This window comes from Mauremys reevesii, linkage group 17 (assembly GCF_016161935.1).
Source record: "Mauremys reevesii isolate NIE-2019 linkage group 17, ASM1616193v1, whole genome shotgun sequence".
NCBI classification, from domain to species: Eukaryota; Metazoa; Chordata; order Testudines; family Geoemydidae; genus Mauremys; species Mauremys reevesii.
The window spans coordinates 5,548,546-5,572,731 of record NC_052639.1 but is presented as its reverse complement, the minus strand read 5'-3'; the positions used below and the strand labels follow the sequence as shown (position 1 = coordinate 5,572,731).

At 49.1% G+C, this 24,186-nt stretch overlaps 1 protein-coding gene across 2 annotated transcripts; it reads left to right on the top strand.

Annotated features, from left to right (window-relative positions):
* Nucleotides 1–401: 401 nt before the first annotated feature.
* On the top strand, nucleotides 402–24,186 carry RDM1 (RAD52 motif containing 1). Of its 2 annotated transcripts, XM_039504029.1 has the most exons (7): nucleotides 402–530; nucleotides 9,808–9,987; nucleotides 10,913–11,035; nucleotides 11,946–12,108; nucleotides 13,253–13,351; nucleotides 20,719–20,807; nucleotides 23,893–24,186. In XM_039504029.1, exons 1-7 carry the CDS (start codon nucleotides 435–437, stop codon nucleotides 23,998–24,000), a joined length of 858 nt encoding a protein of 285 aa, XP_039359963.1. In that variant the 5' UTR covers nucleotides 402–434; the 3' UTR covers nucleotides 24,001–24,186. The 2 variants fall into 2 exon arrangements, with proteins under 2 accessions (XP_039359963.1, XP_039359964.1); XM_039504030.1 differs by lacking the exon at nucleotides 13,253–13,351.

The following is a 24,186-nucleotide window of genomic DNA, read 5'->3' as shown; positions in this document are numbered from 1 at the left end:
GGCGGGGCCGGGATGGGGGTGGGGCCAGGGCCAGGGCCGGGACCGGGCGGGGCCGGCGGAGCAGGAGGCGGGGCTTAGGCCGGGTCAGGCGAGGCGGGGCCGGTCCGGTCCGGGCGGTGGTTGGCTGGAGGCGAGGACGGGCCGGGCGGTGATTGGCTGGAGGCGGGGCCTGGCCGAGCCGGGCGGTGGTTGGCTGGAGGCGGAGGCGGGGCCTGGCCGGGATGGGCGGTGGTTGGCTGGAGGCGGGGCGGGGCCGGGCGGTGGTTGGCTGGAGGCGGAGGCGGGGCCTGGCCGCGCCGGGCGGTGGTTGGCTGGAGGCGGAGGCGGGGCCTGGCCGGGATGGGCGGTGCTTGGCTGGAGGCGGAGACGGGGCCTGGCCGAGCCGGTCGGTGGTTGGCTGGAGGCGGGGCCGCGCCGCTGGTACTGGGTCCCGCATGGCGCTGGCGGCCCGCCCCGAGGTGCTGGGGTTCCGGGTCCCTACGGAGAGCGGCAAGGCCCTGCTGGTCTGGGGGCTGGAGGAGGGGGCGGAGGTGAGACCCGGGGCGGCGGCGCGACGCCTCCTCCGGCACCGCTGGACCCAGGAGACTCCCGTTCCGCGCGACTGACCTACCGTGTCCCCCCCCCGGCGGCAGAGCCAGGGCGGGGCCCCTCCCCCGGGTCACTGCTGGAATCGCTGGTGCCAAGGGGGAAGTGGGGGGATAAAACCTCCGGGTTCAGGTTTTACGGCAGGTGCCAACTTTCTCCTGGCGGAAACCCGGACACCCCGCCCCTTCTCCGAGCTCCCCGCCCCCCCCGTCTCTCGCTCTCCCCCACCCTCACTCGTTTTCACCGGGCTGGAGTGCGCCAGGGATGCGGGTTTGGGCTGCAGGAGGGGGCTCTGGGCTGAGGCGGGGGGGTGAGGTGCAGGGGGGCTGTTGTGAGCTCTGGGTGGGGATGAGGGGTTTGGGGTGTAGGAGGGGGCTCTGGGTGGGACTGAGGGGGATGAGGACTGGGGCAGGGGTGTAGGAGGAGGTAAGGGCTCTGGACTAGGGGTGTGGTTCTGGGGTGGGTGCAGAAATGGGTTCAGCATGTCAGGGGAGCTCTGGGCTTGGGCAGGAGGCTGGGATATGGGGAGGAAGGTGGGCTCTCGGAGTGCAGGTTCTGGGGTGGGGCCAGAAATTGGGGGTTTAGGGTGGGGGGGTTAAAGGCTCAAACTGGGGGAGGTAGGGCTGGGGATTACGGGCTTGGGGCATAGGAGGATGTTGTGGGACTGAAGGATTTGGAGGGTGGGAGAGGAATCAGGGCTGCAGCAGGGGGTTGGGGCATGGGAGGGGGTGTGGGCTATGGGAGATGCTTATCCCAGGCAACTCCTGGAAGCAGTGGCATGTCCCCTCTCCAGCTCCTAGGTGGAGGCATGGCCAGATGACTCTGCTTGCTGCTCTGTCCTCAGGCACCACCCCCACAGCTCCCATTGGCTGCAGTTCCCAGCCAATGGGATCAGTGGAGCTGGGGTGTGGGCAGCGTGTGGAGTGCCTTGGCTGCCCCTACGTTTAAGAGTTGGAAGGGGCACATGCTGCTGCTTATCGGAGCCATGGCAGGCAGGGAGCCTACCTTAACCCCGCTGCACCACCGACCAGACTTTTAATGGCCCGGTCAGCAGTGCTGACCAGAGCCACCAAGGTCCCTTTTCGATCAGGCATTCTGGTTGAAGACCAGACACCTGGCAACCCTATTTTTACACCGGTCTCTCAGTGTTATAGGTGACAATTTCCTAAATCAAAAAATGGTGGTGTACGTGATGCGAGAGAATACATTAGCCCTCATCATGCCAGTACCGCGTTTACAATGGCTCCGGTGGTGCAAGTTCCGCACTTGGAAGGGGCCCACAAAGGGTTAATCCAGCCTGGGCCACAGCCCAACAATGTGAAGAGTCAGCAACTTCCTAGTGCCAGCTGAAACACTCAGCAGCCTGGGGAGCGCAGTGTGCAGGTGCAACAGGGACTAGGTGTTGCAGGGTATGCTGGGAGTTGTAGTTTGCACGCTGCTGTGTTCCGCTGGGGCCCTGGGACCTGTGCTGGCAGCTGCACTACTAGTCCCAGAATTCTCTGTGTCATGCTACCAGCCACCCCAGCTGAAGTGGGTGGAGCAGACTAAAAGGAATCCCAAGCAAGGAAATGGTCTGGTCTGATGATTCCTTGGGGCACAGGGTGGGAGCTCCTGTCTCCCCCATTCTTCTGGGGCGGTGGGGAGCTGGGGGCAGCCATGGTGCTGTGACTCCCGGGTGGTGTGCAGCCCCCCCAGCGACCATAATGCCCAGAGGCTCCTGGGTACTGTCTTGACCCTGCAACTTCAGGATGGGGGGTGGTTGTCTGTGGTCTCTGGGAGCAGCGGGGGTGGTGACAGCAGGGCTTGTCAGTGCTGGCTGCTGCACCCCCTGCCAGTGGGAATGCCCATAAACTGCCCCCTCGCAATCTGGGGTGGGGGTGCAGTGTGGTTTGGGGGGGAAAGGGGCAGTTGTGGGGCAAGTCTGGGTGTGATATAGGAGCTGGTGGTGACTCCATGGGGGTGTAGGAGAACTAGGGGGTTAAGGTGGGAGTTGGTGTGGTGGGGGCGGAGGGAGGGAGGGGAGAGTGGGTTGGCTCAGTGCGGGGGGATAGTAGAAGGGAGGAAGGTGACAGCCCTGGGGTGAAAGTGGGGGTGTGGGCAGGAGCAGGGAGATTGAGGAGAGCCTTTCTTTGGGGGTTAGTTGTGTGGGGTGGGGGGAGAGCCCAGGTGTGAAGGTTGGGGTAGGAGCTTGAGGCTGGATAGTGGTAGCCTTTGGAGTAAAGTGTGTGCATGTGTCTCTCTCAGTGGCTCTTTCTCGAAACATAACTGGGGGAGTGGGGAGATGCAGGTGTGACACCACTGACTGCTACATCCAGGATTAATATGGCTCATAAGAGTGGCAATTAAGCACTTATGTTCAGGGCCCCGAGCAGGCCCTGAGTGTTTAAACAAAAAAGACAAAGTTAACAACTCCCTTTCACACAAACCAAATTCAGTAGTAGTCTGGGTACATTGCTGTTAGCCCAGTTTGTTCTCTATGGGTGGAGTAGAGTTCTCAGTCAAGTGTGGCACACTTGGAAGGGGCCTATCACAACCACAGGGCGGCCCACAAATATGTTTGGTGCTGTGCCCCCAAAGGTTAATCCAGCCCTGGTCATGACAAACAGGAATTAATCACAGAACTAAAAATTAATAGTAACTTAGGTACAAGTGATCATGACTTGACTACATTTGTATTGTGCAAACAGAATGAATGCTGGATGTGGGGCTTTAAATGGGCCAATTTCACAAAGCTGAAAACAGTTATGAGCCAGATTGTCTGGGAGGGAAGAATTTAATCAGAAAAATGTGAGTGATAATTGGGAATTGAATTCTTTAAGAATGCTTTACTACCTGCCCTGAAAGCCACAATCAAGGAAGTAGGCGATCATTGGTTTAAAAAAAACCAAGCTGGTTTAGAGGGGGAGTAAAGGCAGCTATTATATATAAAAAATAAATGGACGAAAGGGGAAGTTGATAATAATGAATATGAATCACAAGCTAGGAGTTGTAGAAAATTAGTAAGGGAGCAAAGGGGACAGAACAAGAAATCTACAGCCAGCAGAGTTCAGGACAGTAAGGAGGAATTTTTAAAGTATATTAGGAACAAAAAGACTCTTAATAATGGTTTTAGGCCATGACTAGATGGCAATGGTAGAATTCTCAATAGTAATACAGAAAAAGGTTTCAGGGAAGAAAAGTAGATGATGGCGTTATGTCTCATGATAATACTTTTCCCATTCTACTAGTATCTCAGGAGGGTGTTAAACAGCAGCTACTAATGTTAGACATTTTTAGCTAAGTCCATATAACTTGTTCCAAGAGTGTGTTGTTTTTGTAGCTGATTGATGACTTGATGGGCATTTAATGTTGATTTTCAATAGTCTTGCGACACTGGGGAAGACTGGAAGAAAACTAATGTTGTGCTAATATTTGTAAAGGTTAAATGGAAAGACCTGGATAATTATAGGCTTATCAGTCTGAAACTGATCCTGGGCAAGATAATGGAGAGGCTGATATGGGATTTAATTAATAAAGAATTAATAGACGGTAATAGGATTAATGCCAATCAACATGGGTTTCTGGAAAATAGATACTGTCATACTAACTTGATCACTCTCTTTTTGTAAAATGAGATTACAAGTTTGGCTGAAGGTGGTTTGACTCGGAGGTATAGTGCATTTTGATAATTTTATATCATTCTGTTTTTTAACATAAAACACTTGTGACGGGATCCCCAGGGTGCAGCCTGGAACCGTGGGACCGCTGTGCCCTCTTAACTCCCTCCAGCCTGGGCTGTCTCTCACAAGGCCTTGCTAGTGACCAGCAGCAGACCCCTCCAGGCACTGTGATCACTCAGCACAACCGCATGTGGAGCTCCACTCCCAGCTAGATTGCATGACTGCTCCCAGAGCCACTCATGAATCACACTGAGAGAGGCTCCAGAGCCAGATCCCCCCAGCTCCCAGCACTGTACCTCAGGAATATACTTTCTTGCACTGCTCAAGATGAGCAATGCAGATTTATTCATTGGTTCACCACTGCATTAATGGAAATGGATATACACTAGCCTTTGTACCCTGAGCAGTTTTGCTACGCACTTCATACAAACTTACTGGTAAAGATAAACAGTTAAACAAATTTAATGACTACAAAAGAGATTTTAAGTGATATTAAGTGCTAGGCAAAAAGTCAGTTAGTTACCAAAATAAAATATTATCACGCAGTCTAAACTTTCAGCCCCGGGCAACAACTAGACTAAGCAATTTTTCTCACCCCACTGGATATTGCAGTCCTTAATATACAGGTTTGTTCCTTAAAGCTGGGCCAATCTCCTCTGTTGGAGTCTTGTCTTCTTCTCTCTGTCTTAGGGCACATCTTCACTAGCAACGTTGAAGCTCTGCTTTAAGCTTGGTTGCTTGCAGCGTAGATGGGGGCAGGAGAAGGGCCCAGTATGTGTCCACTCTGTCTGTTTTATACCCTCAGTCCATGTGCTTGGAAAAAACAAGTCCAGGCATGTCTGGGGCATTGCTCAGGGCTTGTCTGCACTGGCAATTTACAGCGCTGCAACTTTCTCGCTCAGAGGTGTGAAAAAACACCCCCCTGAGCGCAGCAAGTTTGAGCACTATAAAGCACCAGTGTAGACAGTGCACCAGCACTGGTAGCTACGCCCCTCGTGGAGGTGGGTTTTTTAGAGTGCTGGGCGAGTGCTGCGCCACAACCACACAAGGCATGTTAAAAGTGCTGCCGCAGCAGCGCTTTAACGTTGCTAGTCAAGATGTGCCCTAAGACAGTGAGAAGAAGACAAGACTCCAACAGAGGAGATTGGCCCAGGTTTAAGGAGAAAACCTGTATATTAAGGACTGCAATATCTTTAGCATCAGAGGGGTAGCCATGTTAGTGTGGATCTGTAAAAACCAACAAAGAGTCTTGTGGCACCTTATAGACTAACAGATGTGTTGGAGCATAAGCTTTCGTGGGTAAATACCCACTTCGTCAGACGCATGCAATACCTTTAGCGTTGCCAATGTAGACAAGTCTCTAGGCAATGTTGAGCAATTCCCCTTTTGTGGCCTCATGCAGGTGAGTCATTGAATTGTAGCTCTTTTGCTGGATAGTGGTTGTTGATGGGTTGTTTGAAACCCTGCCTGGCCGTTAGTGATTTTCTTTGCTGTTGGCTCTGGGGAGATATCTGGCTGATTCCCCAACTTACAGAATGTTTTAGTGACAAGCATACAACAGAATTCTCATAACTTTATATGCACTAATGATATACATATATGAATAGAGAAGTGACTTTCAGCAGGTCATAACCTTTCCCCTGATACCTTACAAGGCCTGCTTTATATGTAAGATAACGATTATATAAAAATGAGGAATGTGGGGGTTACAGGATGCTCCCGCAAGGTATAGAATGTCACAACACTCCAAATAGATTAAAAACTGGCTAACTGATAAGTCTCAATGTAATTATAAATGGGGAATGTTTCTAGTGAGGTCCTGTGGGGAATGGTTCTTGGGTCTTAGCTATTTAACATTATTATCAATGACCTGGAAGAAACAAAATCATCACTGATGAAAGTTTGCAGATGACAAAAAATGGGGGAGAGGTAAATAGAAACAAAGCCTGTAGGCCATACTTACAGTATGGGAGACTCTATCCTGGGAAATAGTGACTGTGATACAGATTTGAGGGCCATGGTGGGTAACAACTGAACACCAGCTCCCAGTGCTAATGTGATCCTTGGATGAATAAATGGGGATCTCAAGTAGGAGTAGAGAGGTTATTTTGCCTCTGTCTTTGGCACAGGTGTGACCACTGCTGGAATACTGTGTCCACAATTCAAAAATGATGTTGATAAATTAGAAACATAAGGAGGAAGGGTAGTGTAGATACTAGTCTAATAAGTGATACTGGCGGTAGAATGTCTGTGAAGCCAAATGGCAAAAATTAAGATGTTTGTACACAAATGCAAGGAGCCTAGGTAACAAAATGGAGGAACTAGAGCTACTGGTGCAGCAAGTGAAACCGGATCTTATAGGGATAACAGAAACATGGTGGAATAGTAGCCATGACTGGAGTACAGGTATTGAAGGCCATGTGCTGTTTAGGAAAGACAGAAATAAAGGCAAAGTTGGTGGCATAGAATTGTATATCAATGATGAGGTTAACTGTAAAGAAATAAGAAGTGATGGAATGGATAAGACAGAGTCTGTCTGGGCAAAAATCACATTGGGAAAGAAAGCTACTAGAGCCTCCCCTGAGATAGTGCTTGGGGTGTGCTACAGACCACTGGGATCTGATTTGGATATGAATAGAGACCTCTTTAATGTTTTTAATGAAGTAAACACTAATGGGGATTGTGTGATCATGGGAGACTTTTTTAACTTCCCAGATATAGACTGGAGGACAAGTGCTAGGAATAATAATAGGGCTCAGATTTTTCTGGATGTGATAGCTGATGGATTCCTTCACCAAGTAGTTGAAGAACCAACAAAAGGAGATGCCATTTTAGATTTGGTTTTGGTGAGTAGTGAGGACCTCATAGAAGAAATGGTTGTAGAGGACAACCTTGGTTCGAGTGATCATGAGCTAATTCAGTTCAAACTAGATGGAAGGATAAACAAAAATAGATCTGGGACTAGGGTTTTTTATTTCAAAAGGGCTAACTTTAAAGAATTAAGGAAATTAGTTAGGGAGGTGGGTAAAAGATGGGCACCAGCAATTTTCCTCCCGACACTCTTCCCCAAAGTTTTGTAAACATTATTGTACCAAAGTAGAAAATCCAGCTTTCAAAAAATGTATTCTCGAAACATAAGGAACTGGCACATGAAATTGCAAGCCCATTAGCAAGAATTTTTAATGAATCAGTAAACTTGGGTTGTACCGTACGACTGGAGAATTTCTAACGTAGTTCCTGTTTTTAAGAAAGGGAAAAAAAAGTGACCCGTGTAACTATAGGCCTGTTAGTTTGACATCTGCAAGTATGCAAGGTCTTGGAAAAAAATTTGAAGGAGAAAGTAGTTAAGGACATTGAGGTCAATGGTAATTGAGATAAAATACAACATGGTTTTGTAAAAAAAGGTAGATTGTGCCAAACCAACCTGATCTCCTTCTTTGAGAAGGTAACAGAATTTTTAGACAAAGGAAACGCAGTGAATCTAATTTATCTCGATTTCAGTAAGGCATTTGATACAGTTCCACATGAGAAATTATTAGCTAAATTGGAAAAGATGGGGATCAATATGAAAATTGAAAGGTGGATAAGGAACTGATTAAAGGGGAGACTACAGTGGGTCATTCTCCCACCGGCATAGAGCAGCTACACGGGAGACCTTACAGCGGCGTGGCTGCAGCAGTACAACTCTGCTGCTATAAGGTCTGTAATGTAGACAAAGCCTTAGTAGCTAGCTGGGAGGCTGTGAAAAGTGATATTAACATACAAGTATCACTTTTCACAGCAGCAACTTACTAGCTACCAAGTCTAAAGGGGGGCAGAGGGGGGGGAGGGAGAAAATAACCAAAAGGACAAGAACATGCAAAGCACCTTATTTGTTTCTACTCTGTTTAGGTCAAGTAAAGAATAGAAACAACTGCACATAATTTTTATTATTGAGTCTGCAAAATAAATAAGTTACAATGATTTGGACATGTATCTGTGCATATTTATTTAGAATCATAGAATTGTAGAATATTAGGGTTGGAAGAGACCTCAGGAGGTCACCTAGTCCAGGGGTCTCAAACACATGGCGGCCCGCAGAGTTATTTTTTGCAGTCTGCCATAGGCACCAACTCCACCAGCAGCCAAGCTCCCCTCCTCCCCCGCCCAGCGCGCCGTGTCCCGCTCCTCTGCCTACCTCCCAGCGCTTAGGACTTTCCAGGAGTGAGGGGGAGGAGCAGGAATGCGGCACGCTCAGGGGAGGAGGCGGGGCCAGGGCAGTGAACGAGTTGAAATAGGGGCAGGGAGGGAGCGGAGTTGGGTTGGAGACTTTGGGGAAGGGGTTGGAATGGGGGCGGGGAAGGGGTGAGAAGGGGCGGGGCATGGGCGGGGCCTTATGGACTAGACGAGCAGTCTGAGGTATGAAGTTCAGCATGTATGATTCTTTGCTGTGAGTAGTTGGGAAGAATGTTTGTTAAAAGTGGCAAAGTATTTTGTATGAACAATTACTTTAAAAGGTTCCTGCCATTACAGCCATGTTGATAGACTGTTAGTGTAGATCATCATTATTACTGACCACATAAGGAATAGTTACAGGTGTTTATATTTTATTAAAACCCCTCTTCGCATTACAGTTTTTAAAGTTAATACATTGATTTTTAATAGCATACTATATTACTCTTCATTTTTTTCATTTTTGACTATACTTTTATATCGTTGTATGAAAAGGTTTCAGCGATGCGGCCCTCAGGCCAATATACTAGTCCTTATGTGGCCCCCGTGGGGATTTGAGTTTGAGATCCCTGATCTAGTCCAACCCCCTGCTCAAAGCAGGACCAACACCAACTAAATCATCCCAGCCAGGGCTTTGTCAAGCCGGGCCTTAAAAAGCTCTAAAGATGGAGATTCCACCACCTCCCTAGGGAACCCATTCCAGTGCTTCACCACCCTCCTAGTGAAATAGTGTTTTCTAATATGCAACCTAGACCTCCCCCACTGCAACTTGAGACCATTGCTTCGTGTTCTATCATCTACCACCACTGAGAACAGCCCAGCTCCATCCTCTTTGGACCCCCCTCCCCTCAGGTAGTTGAAGGCTGCTATCAAATCCCCCCTCATTCTTCTCTTCTGCAGACTAAATAACCCCAGTTCCCTCAGCCTCCCCTCATAAGTCATGTGCCCCAGCCCCCTAATTATTTTCATTGCCCTCCTAAAGTTGTTTTTCCTAACGTTAATTAAGTGGTCTATGAAAAATTGTCAGAGCAGCCACCAGCAAGAGTTGGTGCCTGCACTCTGAAGCCACCAAAAATTTGTTGTGAGAACTGCTGCACTAGATGGATGTTGGGTCTGATCCAGCCTGGCAGCTCCTGTGTAAAGAGTCAGAGACAGTATCTGTCCAAACCAAACACTCAAGTTATATTTTACCCATGTTAATTACACAAGGGGGTTAGAGGAAGACACTGATTGTAGGAAAAATACTCCCTAATTAATAATCAAGGCTCGTGCGGAGTCCCTGTTCACAGTGCCTCTTGGCTGCTGCTCTATCTCCTTAGCACTGATCTTTGTTTTTCTCTTTTTCCCTCAGCATTCTCTGTTTTCAGTGTTTTCTGAGTTTGGGTTGCTGTATTCAGTTCGAGTTCACAGAAATGCTGCAGTCGCGGGGCCTGGGTATTATGCTCTGGTCAAGTTCTATTCAGCTAGAGATGCCAGCAGAGCCCAACGTGCGTGCAACAGGCAAAGATTATTTCAGAAATCTCCCTTAAAGGTAAGTGAATTAAAACAAGGTGTAACTTCCAGTTATTGGCTGAGAGGTGTCTAGGAATAGGGTGCTATCCTGGAGTCTCCAGGAATTAAAGATTAATCTTTAGAGATTATGTCAAGTAATGGAACCTCCAGGCATATGTCCAACCTAAACTGGCAACCCCAGGGTATCCCTTTAAATAGTGTTGATCCCTCTGGTGCGCTCAGCGTGTTCCGTAGTTTAGAAACCACGCAGAGCAGGAGTGTGTATATGTAACTAGGGGTTGTGCATAGTGAGTAAACATGGTTATTTGGCGCCCGCTATGGCCATGTGGTTCCTACATATGTATAAAAATCAAAACACACAACAGACTGTTACCTAATTCCAGGTCAGGACTCCTTCACATGGTTAGCAAGGTCTCTGTCTGGAAGAACAGGGAAGGGACATAGGCTGGGGCCCTGAGATGTCTGCCTCGGGGCTCAGCGTGGTGCTGACGCAGGGAAACACAAGTGGCTGTAGAGTCTTCTCCCTTTGAGAGTGGGGCTCACGGTCCTTGAAGCCCTGTATCTCGGTGGCACGTTAGGGTCTTGCTGGACCCCCACACAGATCCAGCAGTAAATCATTTCCGCTCTCTCGAGGGGTAGCTGCTGGAATGCTCTGTTACACTAACATCGCTACCACTCTCTCCTGGGACCACTGCTTCCGTGGGGTGGGGCATCATGTCTCACAGCCACGGATGGCAAGGCTGCATTTGTCACCTCCCAGGAGCACTGCTGCCTCTGAGGAGGACAGGGAGTGGGGTACCATCACCCTTGTCCTCCCAGAGCTATCAACAGTGGGACCCTGGGGCACTATGGACCAGGAAAAGCAGTGCTAGTGAATACGTACAGCTCCCTGCTTACAAAGCCAGTTTCATCTAATCCATCTAGGGCTTTTCTCCTCTGGGCAGGTTTGCATTTGCACCAGACAGAAGGCCTTTCAGCAGCAAGTCCTTGCTCTGAGGAGTTACAGGTGTAAGGAATTAGCCAATTACTACCTTGGCTTCAATGGCTGGTCGAACCGGATCATTACGGTAAGAAGCCCTTCTCATGTTCTTTTCTTCCCTCCATCATCCCTTCCCGGTCCCTTATTCTTGATCTGGGGAGCTGATGGAGGGATTTGAAATGGGGGAGTGACTTGGTCTGATCGACAGGCAGTGAAGAGAGACTTAGCAGCTGCAGTTTGGACAAATGTCAGAGAATTACCTGGTTATTGGGTAGACCAGCCGGAAGGAGTTGCTGTACTGGGGGAGGTAATGAGTACAGAAGCTTAGCCTAGCACTAGAGCCAGACATGAAGGTACCAGATCTTCATACTGTGGGGAAGAGAGAAGAGCCAAGATTTGGCAATACTCTGCGTGTGACACAAGCAGTCAAAGACATCTTGGAGATTGCAAGTCTGATTGGCAGAGAGGGTGGTGGCTGCTGGAGCTTCTTGAAATAAAATGCTTGGCCCTCAGGGTAGAAAGTTTGGACACGCCTGCTCTGGCTTCACCATAGTTACTGGGCTCAGTGTTTATATCACAGCCATCCCTTCTGGTCATAAAAATCTATTAATCTCTTTTTCCTACCATCCCTGCCCTCACCGGGTTTCAGCTAACGGGCATCCTCTCTTATGCAGATAAAACTAGCTCCCTGGATGGACCCTATGCCATCTCTCTGCCTCCCCCCCTCACTGCTATCCCCAACTCTTCAACCAGTTGCACTGTTCCTGGGGTACTAAAACACCGGTCTTAGCGCCACTTCCCAAGGAAACCTCTCTTGAGCCCTGTGCAATAGCTCCCTTCCATGTATCTGCAATATCTTTTCTCAGCCCCCACAGAGGTTCCTATTGCCGATCTCCTAGTCAGTGCCGACGTTGATGATTGTCTGAGTATTGACAAATGCAAAGTAAAAGCTGCATAAAAATCCTTCTGTGATGGTTTGAAAATGTAAATCCCAACAGCTGCAGAATATTTCTGGGTTTGACTTGGAGAATGAGGAGCTCGGAGGGTTGCCAGAGAGGCAGTGCCTGAAATACCTATGCGTTGTGGAAGTAACACTGCCCCATCATGGGATCTGCACCAGAGGACTTGCCATTGCTGAGGCATATGTAGAAAATGGCCGAGGTACGTGTCCAGTGCGATTCGGTAACTTTGTGATTGTTCATGTTGATCGCTTCCACTCTGCTAGATGTTCAAAGGCACTAGACTATTGCACTGCAGGGTGGGCCAGTGCACTACCAGCTTGTCCAGCTAGGTGTTTGTAATAAACGCTGTGGGGTACCAAAGCTACGGGACCAGCACTCTTCTCTGCCTTCCTCTCCTCTCCTTTCCTTTCACGTCTTTCTTTAGTGCTCATTTGCACTCCATCACAGGCACTTTTCTTGAATGCATTATGTGTAAGGCTAAGTTTTTGTCACGGATACTTTTACTAAAAAGTCAGGGACAGATCATGGGCAATAGACAAAAATTCACAGAAGCCTGTGACCTGTCCCTGACTTTCACTAAAAATATCCCTCACAAAAGGGGTAGACAGGTTCAGCACTCACTGTGGTGCAGGGAACACTGGGGTCCCTCAGCTTGCGGGGCTGGGCTTAGGGTGACCAGATGTCCCGATTTTATAGGGACAGTCCTGATTTTTGGGTCTTTTTCTTATATAGACTCCTATTACCCCCCACCCCCATCCCAGTTTTTCACATTTGCTGTCTGGTTACCCTAGCTGGGCTGCTGTGGGGTCCGCCTGCCATGGCGGGCAGCTGTGGGTGGGTCCCCCCGATCAGCGTGGGGGCTGGCAGTTGTGGAGGCAGGGCTGGCTGGGAGCTCTGGCCCCGAGGCAGAAAATGTCACAAAGATCAGTGGAAGTCACGGATTCTGTGAACTCCGTGACATAATTATAGTCTTAATGATGTGAAATGGGTTTGATACTCGTTCAGTTCTTAGTGGACAGAGTGTCTGCATCTCACACACTAGCTGGCAGCAGGGCTCCGCGCTGTCAGGTTGGCTGCTATGGGTGTTGGATGTAAACTCTTTGGGGAAGGAATGGTGTGTCACTATATGTCTGTACAGTGTCTAATACCATAGGGCCCTGGTCAGGGTTGAGGTTTCATGGCACTTCCATGTTACAAATAATTTTAAAAGTGCAGTTACTGGGTGAGTGTTTGCTTATCAGAAGGGATTTAACTGTGCAATAAGCTCTTGGTAGTACTGTATGACCATCATGCTTTTAAATGTAATCTTTGAAAATAACACAGTGCTGCCTTGTTGGGTTTAGATCCCCTTGAGTTTGTCATGAAAACAGGAAATGTTCAGAAACTTGCAGCTGAGAAAGCTCTGTCGGGTGCATTTCAGAAGATACTTCTCATAGTTTTAGGTAAGGCATTTTTATACATTGATTATAAATATCTGGAGAGTTTTGTCTGAGAATAGTTGTGTTGTAGGTTTCATGATAGTGAATAATAACTATTATAAATATATTTTCTCAAAAGTGTTGCTGAGGGTTGAAAGCTTCCTTGTTTGGTCTCAGCTGAAAGTTTAAATTTGTATGTGTATGCAAAGTTTGCAACAACTAAGTCAGCCATTTGAATCAGCTAAGTGGAAGGAAAATAAACTTGGCATATTGTAAAGGAAAAATTAGGTATTTTTGGTATATAGATAACTGAAACAGCCAAATGTCTAAAAACCTGGAAACTTTCAAGTGCAAACCCTGCATTAATACTATATTAAGGTTGTAAATTTGAACACAAATCCAAGATTTGAAGAGGTTAAGGCTCCAATAGCAACATTAACCCAGCCACACCAATACACATGATTTTTGACTACTGGCTAGCTTTCTGCCGTCTCTGGCCTGCAGTGTGGTGAGTTGTGTACTTTGTAACTGTTTTGCTCAGTGTTGTATCTGTTACCTGGGGCTCTCTCCTCCTTGAGCTTTAGAGTTGTTGTTACAGAACCTGGCTCCTAGCCTACACAGGAATTCTGGATACCTTCTCTCCTCTTGACCTGCTGCTCACGAACAGGGAAGAATTGGTAGGGGACGTAGAAGTGGGTGGCAACCTGGGCAGCAGTGACCATGAGATGGTCGAGTTCAGTAGCCTGACAAAAGGAAGAAAAGAGAGCAGCAGAATATGGACTCTGGCCTTTGACTCCCTCAGGGAACTGATGGGCAGGATCTCCTGGGAGGCTAATATGAGGGGGGAAGGAGTCCAGGAGAACTGGCTGTATTTTAAAGAAGCCTTATTGAGGGCGCAGGAACAAAGCATCCCGATGTGCAGAGAGAATAGCAAATATGGCAGGCAACCAGCTTGGCTTAAGAGAGAAATCTTGGGTGAGCTTAAACACAAAAAAGAAGCTTTCAAGAAGTGGAAACTTGGACAGATGACTAAGGAGGAGTATAAAAAAATATTGCTCGAGCATGCAGGGGTGTAATCATAGCGATCGGGGGAGGTCCCGGAAGACTGGAAAAAAAAAGCTAATGTAGTGCTTATCTTTAAAAAAGGGAAGGAGGAGAATCCGGGGAACTACAGGCCAGTCAGCCTCACTTCAGTCCCTGGAAAAATCATGGAGCAGGTCCTCAAGGAATCAATTTTGAAACACTTGAGGAGAGGAAGGTGATCAGGAACAGTCAGCATGGATTCACCAAGGGCAAGTCATGCCTGACTAACCTAATTGCCTTCTATGATGAGATAACCGGCTCTGTGGATGAAGGGAAAGCAGCAGATGTGTTATTCCTTGACTGTAGCAAAGCTTTTGGTACAGTCTCCCACAGTATTCTTGCCAGCAAGTTAAAGAAGTCTGGGCTGGATGAATGGACTATAAGGTGGATAGAAAGCTGGCTAGATCGTCAGGCTCAACGGGTAGTGATCAACGGCTCCATGTCTAGTTGGCAGCCGGTATCAAGTGGAGTGCCCCAAGGGTTGATCCTGGGGCCGGTTTTGTTCAATATCTTCATTAATAATCTGGAGGATTGCATGGACTGTACCCTCAGCAAGTTTGCAGATGACACTAAACTGGGAGGAGTGGTAGATACGCTGGAGGGTAGGGATAGGATACAGAGGGCAGGGGCGGCTCTAGACATTTCGCCGCCCCAAGCACGGCGTCATGCCGCGGGGGGCGCTCTGCCGTTCACCGGTCCCGCGGCTCCAGTGGACCTCCTGCAGGTGTGCCTGCGGAGGGTTCGCTGGTCCCACGGCTTTGGTGGAGCCGCGGGACCAGCGGACCCTCCGCAGGCACGCCGCCAAAGGCACTCTGCCTGCCGCCCTCCCGACGACCGGCAGAGCGCCCCCCATGGCATGCCGCCCCAAACACGCGCTTGGCGTGCTGGGGCCTGGAGCTGCCCCTGACAGAGGGACCTAGACAAATTGGAGGATTGGGCCAAAAGAAATTTGATGAGGTTCAACAAGGACAAGTGCAGAGTCCTGCACTTAGGAAGGAAGAATCCCATTCACTGCTACAGACTAGGGACCGAATGGCTGGGCAGCAGTTCTGCAGAAAAGGACCTAGGGGTTACGGTGGACAAGAAGCTGGATATGAGTTGACAGTGTGCCCTTGTTGCCAAGAAGGCTAATGACATTTAGGGCTGTATAAATAGGAGCATTGCCAGCAGATCAAGGGACATGATCATTCCCCTCTACTCAGCACTGGTGAGGCCTCATTTGGAGTACTGTGTCCAGTTTTGGGCCCCACACTACAAGAAGGATGTGGATAAATTGGAGAGAGTCCAGCGGAGGGCAACAAAAATGATTGGGGGGCTGGAGCACATGACTTCTGAGGAGAGGCTGAGGGAACTGGGATTGTTTAGTCTGCAGAAGAGAAGAATGAGGGGGGATTTGTTAGCTGCTTTCAACTACCTGAAAGGGGGTTCCAAAGAGGATAGATCTAGACCAGAGGTCGGCAACCTATGGCACGCGTGCCAAAGACGGCACGTGAGCCAATTTTTAATGGCACGCTGGGGCCTGCCGGGACTCAGTGTGCCATTAAAAGTCCTGCCGGCGCAGCAAGCCGCAGGGTTCATGCTCCCGGGCCAGAGCGTCCGGCCGAGCTCAGCAAGCCGCCGGCCCCTCCCCTGCCTTCCCCCCCTTCCCCTGGAGCCCTGCTGCTGCATGCGCAGCACTCTGGGGCCCAGGGCTGCGCGCTCCCGCAGGGCAGTGTTGGCTCCGTGGGGAGGGAAAGACGCTCCCTGCTCATCCGGAGCCCTGCCACCGCGTGCACAGCATTCTGCGGGGTGGGGCTGTGCGCGGCAGCGGCAGGGCTCTGGATGAGCGGGGAGCCTCATGGTATGGGGTGTGGGGCGGGGGGGGGGAGTTGGATAAGGGGTGGGGGCAGTCGGGACAGGGAGCAGGGTGGATTGGATGGTGGGGTGGGATCCTGGGGGTGGTGGTTAGGGGCGGGGGGTCTCTGGAGGGGGCAGTCAGGGAGCTGGGGGGTGGATGGGGCATGGGAGTCCTGGGGTCTGTCTGGGGTGGGGGTGGATAGGGGTCAGGAGCAAGGAGGGTCCTGCGGGGGCAGTTAGGGTGAGGGGTCTCTGGAGGGAGTGGTCAGGGGACAAGGAGCTCGGGGGTTGGATGAGTCGGGAGTTCTGGGAGTTCTGTCGGGAGAGAGGGGTTGGGGCAGGCAGGGAGTGGGGGGCGGGACGGATTTGTATGGGTCCAGAGTTCTGGGGGTCCTGTCAGGGGACGGGGAGCGGTTCGATAGGCATGGGAGACCGGGGGGTTCTGTCTGGGTGTGGGGGTGTGGATAAGGGTTGGGGCAGTCAGGGGACAGGTAGGGTCCTAGGGGGGCAGTCAGGGGAGAAGGAGCAGGGAGGCTTAGATAGAGGATATGGTCTTGGGAGGAAGTTAGGGGCAGGGGTCCCAGGAGAGGGTAGTCAGGGGACAAGGAGCGGGGGGGTTGGGGGTCCTGAGGGGGGCAGTCACCCAGCCTTCTGCCCTGACCCCCCCCTACTCACCCAGCCCTCTGCCCTGAGCCCTGAACTCCCACACACACACCTCAGGCCCCTGCCCTGAGCCCTGTACCACCCAGCCCTCTGACTCCTTCACCACCACCACCCACGACCCCAGCCGACTCTGGCACCCCCACACATACCCAGCCCCCCCTGCCCTGACATCTGCACCCCCCTCACATGCACCCAGCCCTCTGCCCTGACTCTTGCACCCCCCACATCCCCAGCCCCTCCACATCCCATGCACCCCGCACATCCCCCCCCCCACCCAGAGCACCAAACCGGAGTCACATTCCCACCTGCACCCCTCACACCAAATGGGAGCTGCCCAGGCAAGTGCCCCACACCCAAACCTCCTGCCCCAACCCTGAGCCCCCTCCCTCATTCTAGCTCCTGGCCAGACCCTTCACCCCCGACCTTGTGCTCAGTGTGTTCCCACCCTCAGCTCACTGCAGAGAGAGGAAGAGAATGGGCCAGAACTGTATGTGGGCAGGGCCGGGACCCCAGACCGGCAGCGGGGTGAGCTGGTCCAGGATCCCGGCTGGCAGGAGCCGGCGGATGGAACCCCTGAGCGGCAGTGGGCTGAGCCGCTCAGCCCACTGCTGGTCTGGGGTCCTGGCTGCTGGCCCTGCACAGCCTGCTGCTGGTCTGGGGTTCTGGCTGCCAGACCCTTCCCAGCTGGGGTCCCGGCCGCAGGCCCCGCTCAGCCCACTGCCAGCCTAGGTGAACAGAACCCCAGACCAGCAGCGGGCTGAGCCGGCCGGCGGTGTAAGATCAACATTTTAATTTAATTTTAAATGAAGCTTCTTAAACATTTTGAAAACCTTGTTTATTTTACAATACAACACTAGTATAGTTATATAATATATTGACTTGTACAGAGAGACCTTCTAAAAAACATTAAAATGTATTACCGGCACGCAAAACCTTAAATTAGAGTGAATAAATGAAGACTCGGCACAGCACTTCTGAAAGGTTGCCGGCCCCTGATCTAGACTGTTCTCAGTAGTGGCAGATGACAGAACAAGGAGTAATGGTCTCAAGTTGCAGTGCGGGAGGTTTAGGTTGGATATTAGGAAAAACTTTTTCCCTAGGAGGGTGGTGAAGAACTGGAATGGGTTCCCTAGGGAGGTGGTGGAATTTCCTTCCTTAGAGGTTTTTAAGGTCAGGCTTGACAAAGCCCTGGCTGGGATGATTTGGTTGGTGTTGGTCCTGCTTTGAGCAGGGGGTTGGACTAGATGACCTCCTGAGGTCCCTTCCAACCCTGAGATTCTATGATTCTATATGTTTTATCTTATCTATCTATTGTACTTGTATGGCTACCATTATCATAGTACCTGAGTCTGCACTCAGAGCTAGTATTCCAAGCTCAGGGGAAAATATGCTAGCTCTCATCAAGTATAACTAGCAGTGTAGCCATGGTAGTGGTTGCGGCAGCATGTGTTATCCGCGGTGAATGCATAGACCCAGCAGTTTCGGGTGGATTTGTGCTAGCTGTGCTGCTGCTGCACGTGCTATCAGAGCTGCGCTGCTATTTATGCTTGTGCCAGCTTGATGGGAGCTAGCAGCAGTATGTCTACATGAGCTGGGAATCACACCCCAGCGCACAGTGTAAACATAGCCTAAGGGTGAAATTTTCAGACAGACTTGGGCTGCTGAGTCACTTGTGCACTCTTTGGAATTTTACCCCAAGCGCTTTGCCCAAGGTTGCAGGAACTCTGGCAGAGCGGGGAATCCAACCCAGGTCTCCTGAGTCCCAGGCTCCGTAACCCTGAGCTATTCTTAAAGTAACACATACACTAACTGCACTGTCTCCAGGGAGCCCAGAGAGACACCCCGGGGCCGTGTGCTGGTACAGAAAGCCTGGCGTGGCCTGAGGCAAGGCAACTGAGATTACTCAGGTGGCCTGTGCTCTCCTCCTTTCCCAGCTTTGTCATTAGGGCCGGAGAAAGGCCCTCTCTGTTTTGGGAACGCCTCCATGGACATTCCTGAAGATGAATCCTTTAGTCCATGAGCATTTAACTTATCGCTGTCACAAGTTGCATGGAAGGGAAGAGGGTTTGTGGAAGAGCATTTGGACCTGACTTTTGATTAACTATTGAATTGGGGACACACCCACCATCTGAACATAGGTGGCTCATGGGTGCTGATCTGTCTATACTTTGTTTAAATGAATAACTCCTAAAATTACATCAAACATCAATTATTTATTTGTTTGCATTTAAGAAACACAGTCGGTTTCCAGTCTGATGATTTTGATGGAGCAGATTTGGTGTTTAATATTTTTCATGAGTAGAGGAATATGCAGCAATCTTTCCAGCAAACACTGATTCCCACTCTCAGGGGAAAGCACTTAAACGTGGGCTTAAATTTCATGAAATCAATGGGATCTGAATATGTGCTTAAATGCTGTGCTGAATCAGGGCCTAAATTCCCACCACTGGCTTAGACTTTTAAAATGTCACTTAGGCCATGTCTAGCCTACAAAGCCTGTGCTAGCATAGCCCCCTAGTGTAGACACAGTCTATGCTGACACAAGGAGTTCTGCTGCCACAGTGACACCACTTCCCCGAGCAATGTTAGCTAAGCTGACAGAAGCTCTCTTCTGTTGACATAACTGCATCTACACTGAGGGTTTTGTCAACATAGTTATGATTGGTTTGGGGGAGTGACTTTTTTCACACTTCTAGCCAATGTACTTATAGACCAGGTCTGAAGTAGATTTCTGGAGTAAAATATCTGGTGGGTTTCCTAGTGTCAGACCTGACACTCTTGCAGCGGCAGGTAAATAGCATCCTCTTGTTTGTTTACCCTGCTTTCCACAGATTCTAGCTCCTCTGCTTTTCCAGTCTCTGCTCGGTCTAGTTAAGTGCCTTTTGTTTTTCTGCCTGCTCTGGAAAGCAGATGCTCTAGGCCAGAGGAAGGAATGGGGTACAGAGTGTACAAAGTAATTTCACAGCCTGACATAGTCAGACTAGTTTGTGCACAGTGGGCTCTCAAATGAGGGTCATGAGGAGTAGCTTCATAAATCATTGGATTCCCTTCTTAGCAGGTGCTCTCAGATCTCCCATATCTCCGACTCCACACAAAAATCTAATCCCTTAAAACCTAATCTTGCTCCCACTGAAGTCAGCTGGAGTCTTTCCATTGATGTTAATGGAAGCAAGATTGGGTCTTTAATCCTCAATTCATATGTGAGAGCAGCCCCCACAGGCTCTTCTTACCCTGCATGCAATGTGGCAATGACTACGTGTTACTTGCGTCACTGTGGTCAGTTTTATCTTACACAGTAAAGGTATTTGCATTCCTTAAAGGAACAAACGAGCTATAACCCCTATGCCAGGGCTGGCTCCAGGCACCAGCGCAGCAAGCAGGGGCTTGGGGCAGCACATCCGGCTCTTCGACAGCAATGCAGCGGCAGGTCCCTTGGTTCATCTCGGAGGGAAGGACGTGCCGCCAAAGAAAGCGGCGTGGTGGAGCTGACGCCAAAGTGCCGCCGATCACGATCGTGGCTTTTTCTTTTTCTTTTTTCCGCCGCTTGGGGCGGCAAAAGCCCTGGAGCCGACCCTGCCCCACACCTGCCCTATGCCAACAATGGGAAGATACAATTAGTACCTACTCCATCTCTGAGCTTTCTAAATCGCCTGTCCCCATGGGATTGATGCTCCTGGCCCTCCATGCATTTATAAAGCAGAATAATAAAGCTCAGTCCAGTCTTGAGAGAGTATGGAATCATTTTGTGGTCACTAAATCGAGTGGTAAGAAAACTCCTCCTTAGTTCTCATGTTGCATGCTTGTTTCAGAGAATGGTAAGGTGGCTGTGGAGTACAACTCTGCCCAAGAGGAACCTATTGATTCCTTAACAGACGAGGAGCTGAGGGGACTTATTCAGGTAAATAGCGTCGGTTTTGTCTTGCACTGGCCCACGACAGGCGAACTCGGCACTCCACTACAAAGGAAGCAGAATGAGCAACAGAATATCGTTGTGCCACCTCGGCCAACAATAGGAGAGAACGTAGACACCAACTTGCTCAGGCACATCTCCTGAGCCCGGCATGTGGGAACTGATTTCCAGTTTGTCATGCTTGAATACAAGCTCCAATCATTACGAGTCCCTTTATCATGTATCTAGTAGATCCTAAAAATGCATTTCTTCTTACCACGTCCTAGAGTATGGTTGCAATTATTCAGTATACTGAGATTTTAAAACTTTATTATTTTCTTGATATCATTACCAGGGGCGGCTCTAGGCACCAGCAAAACAAGCTGGTGCCTAGGGCGGCAAAATCCGTCCCCTGCGGCGTCATGCGGAGGTCCACAGGCATGACTGCGGAGCGGCTCGGCTGGACCTCCGAGCCGCGGACCGACCAGCGGTCCAGTCATGCCCGCGGAGTCCACTGCCGCGCATGACTGCTTGCGGCCAGAGCCGCCCCTGATCATTACGCAAAATTATGTATTTTTTAAATAGCATAGGAGACACTAGGGATGCTGTGTAGAGACCATGTTCTCAGCCACATTGTAACAGCCCCAGAAGTATAACTCATGGCAAAGCCTAGGCCCCCGCTTCCTGTAGCATTGTGTGGGAGTGACACTCTCATTAAGGTTGAAAAGGCACTTCACTTCCAAATGAGTCTTTAGAGCAGTTTTAAAATAAATAACTCTCCTTTGGGTTGAACTTCATCTGCTTGCTCTGAGGCTGACAGCAAAGAGTTAACAAAGGGATCTCAGTAAACTGGGTGAATGGGTGACAACATGAAAATGATTGTTGATAAGTGCAAAATGATGCACATTAGAAAAAATAATTCTAACTACACATACAAATGATGGGGTCTGTTAGCTCAAGATAGATCTTGGAGTCACTGTGGGTGGTTCTCTGAAATATCTGCTCAACGTGCAGCAGCAGTCAGAAAAACTAACAATGTTAGGAACCACTAGGAAAGGGACAGATAATAGAAAATATCATAATGCAACTATATAAATCCATGGTCCACATAAAACTTGAGTACTGCATGCAGTTCTGGTCACCCCATCTCAAAAAAGATATTGGGAAAGGTGCACAAAAGGGCAACAAAAATGATGAGGGGTATGGAACAGCTTCTGTACCTGAAGAAGTTAAAAAGGCTGGGACTGTTCAGTTGAGAAAAGAAATGACTAGGGGATGGAGAGGATAGAGGTGTATAAATTCATGAATGGGGGTGTGAAGAAAATGAATAGGGAAGTGTTATTTACCCCTTCACATAATGCAAGAACTAGTGGTCACCTTATGAAATTAGTAGACGGCCAGTTTAAAACAAACATAAGGAAGTACTCCTTCACACAACGCACCGTCAGCCTGCAGAATTTATTGCCAGGGAATGTATGAAGGCCAAAAGCATAACTAGGTTGAAAAAAGAATTAGATAAGTTCAGGTCTCTCAATGGCTATTGGCCAAGATGGTTAAGGGTGCGACCCCACCAAGGGTCCCTAAACCACCAACTGCGAAAGCTGGGACTGAACCACTGCGGATGGATCACTTGAAAATTATCCTGTTCTGTTCATTCCCTTTGAAGCATCTGGCACAAGCCACTGTCAGAAGACAGTATTCTAGGCTAGATGGACCATTGATCTGAGCCAGTATGGCTGTTCTTATGTTCCTTAAGCCCAAACGTGATTACTTGTAAAGGGTTGACTGAAATCTGTTAATTTTGCATTATGTTAGCATAAAAATGAAATCTTTTCAATGTAAAAAAAAAATCATAATTCCTATGCTGGACTTCAAAACAGCTGAACTTTTAAATTCAACCCTTACATGTAGGCTTGAATAAGAAATAGTCACCTTGCTTCGTCTGAAAGCAGTGGGACTTGCTGTGGCTGTTCAGTTGTCTAAAGGAATGCATCAGACATGTCACAACCCAGTCAGCCCACAGCACGTGTGGGCATTGCGCAGCACCCCCAGCAGTTTGGATGGAGGAAATGTCTCAGTGAACCTCCTGATGCATTAGTTCTCTTAAAGTGCACGTAGGCAAAGCAGTGGTTTCGTAATTACAACATTCAAACAGGGTTTCTTTTAGTTCTGTATCTAATATATTTACATGCGAAGTGCCGTGGAATTGCCTTAGATTATTTTGTATCCTTTTTGTTAAAGAAAGATATGGATCTCTTGCTGTGTAGAGCTATTTTGTTCTCCATTTAAATCTTCCTTTCCATTGCCCCTTCCATCTGAGTACATCAAAGGGCTTTAAAGCCCCCAGAGCAATTGGTTTACTCACGGTCAATGGGAAGTTTGTGGTAAAGCCAAGAAACAAAACCTAAATCTGATCTGTCCTGATCTTTAACCACAAAATTGTCTTCCTCCCTTGCTGGCTTGTGGGATTTGAACTACTAACATCTCTCAGGGCTTGTCTTCACTGCCGGGGTAAGTCAACCTAAGTTATGCTACTCCAGCTACATGAATAACGTAGCTGGAGTCGACGTAACTTAAGTTGACTTACCCCGGTGTCTTCACCGCACTGCGTCAATGGGAGCCGCTCTCCGGTCGACTTCCCTTACCCTTCTCAGAGAGGTGGAGTACCAGGGTCCACTGGAGAGTGCTCTGCAGTCAATTTAGTGGGTCTTCACTAGACCCGCTAAATCGACACCAGCTGCATCAATTTCCCCCGTAGAGAAGACAAGTCATCACTCTCAACACACAAACTAGTGAGCCAGCTACTCATGATAAACTTGAAAGGGGCAGCTTGGGAGGAGAGAGATTCCTTTTGCTTCATTGGCTTGTGGCGCTGGTCGGTCACAGAAATTAGCAGAGATGCCGGCTCCCCAGAATGGAGAGCTGATTATTGACAGGCTCCCCATCCAATGTTCTTGCACTGACACGATTCCAGGCAGGCAGTTTTTTCCTGAAATGTGATTAAAATATGATGGTTCATTCTGCATTTCCAGGAGATGGCAAAGGTTAAAATGTGGTGCTGGTTAGCAGATATACTCTTAATTTCTCTTTCCAGATCAATGACTTGTCCTTGGAGCAGCTGAACCTTGAAGAAGAAGAAGAATTTTTGTCTGATTTCTGTTTTGATGAAGAGCACCTGCTGGAGGGGAGACAATCTAATTAGTGTGGCTTAAAGTATTCTGGGAGTTTTACAGTATTTCAAATCGTTACTCAGGAATGAAAGCATAAGGCTGTGACATTGCCCATGCTAAATATTTTAGATGCCTTATTTCTTTCTGATTATACAGTGGTGGAAATAAATGGATCATCTACTGTTACTAAAATAAAGACAGACAAACATAGTTAAGGA

Coding starts and splice junctions, on each gene's coding strand:
- RDM1 (XM_039504029.1), top strand. CDS start 435: ATGGCGCTGGCGGCCCGCCCCGAGGTGCTGGGGTTCCGGGTCCCTACG. Junction 11,036..11,945: donor GGTCGAACCGGATCATTACG/GTAAGAAGCCCT, acceptor AAATCCCAACAG/CTGCAGAATATTTCTGGGTT. Junction 13,352..20,718: donor GATACTTCTCATAGTTTTAG/GTAAGGCATTTT, acceptor TGCTTGTTTCAG/AGAATGGTAAGGTGGCTGTG.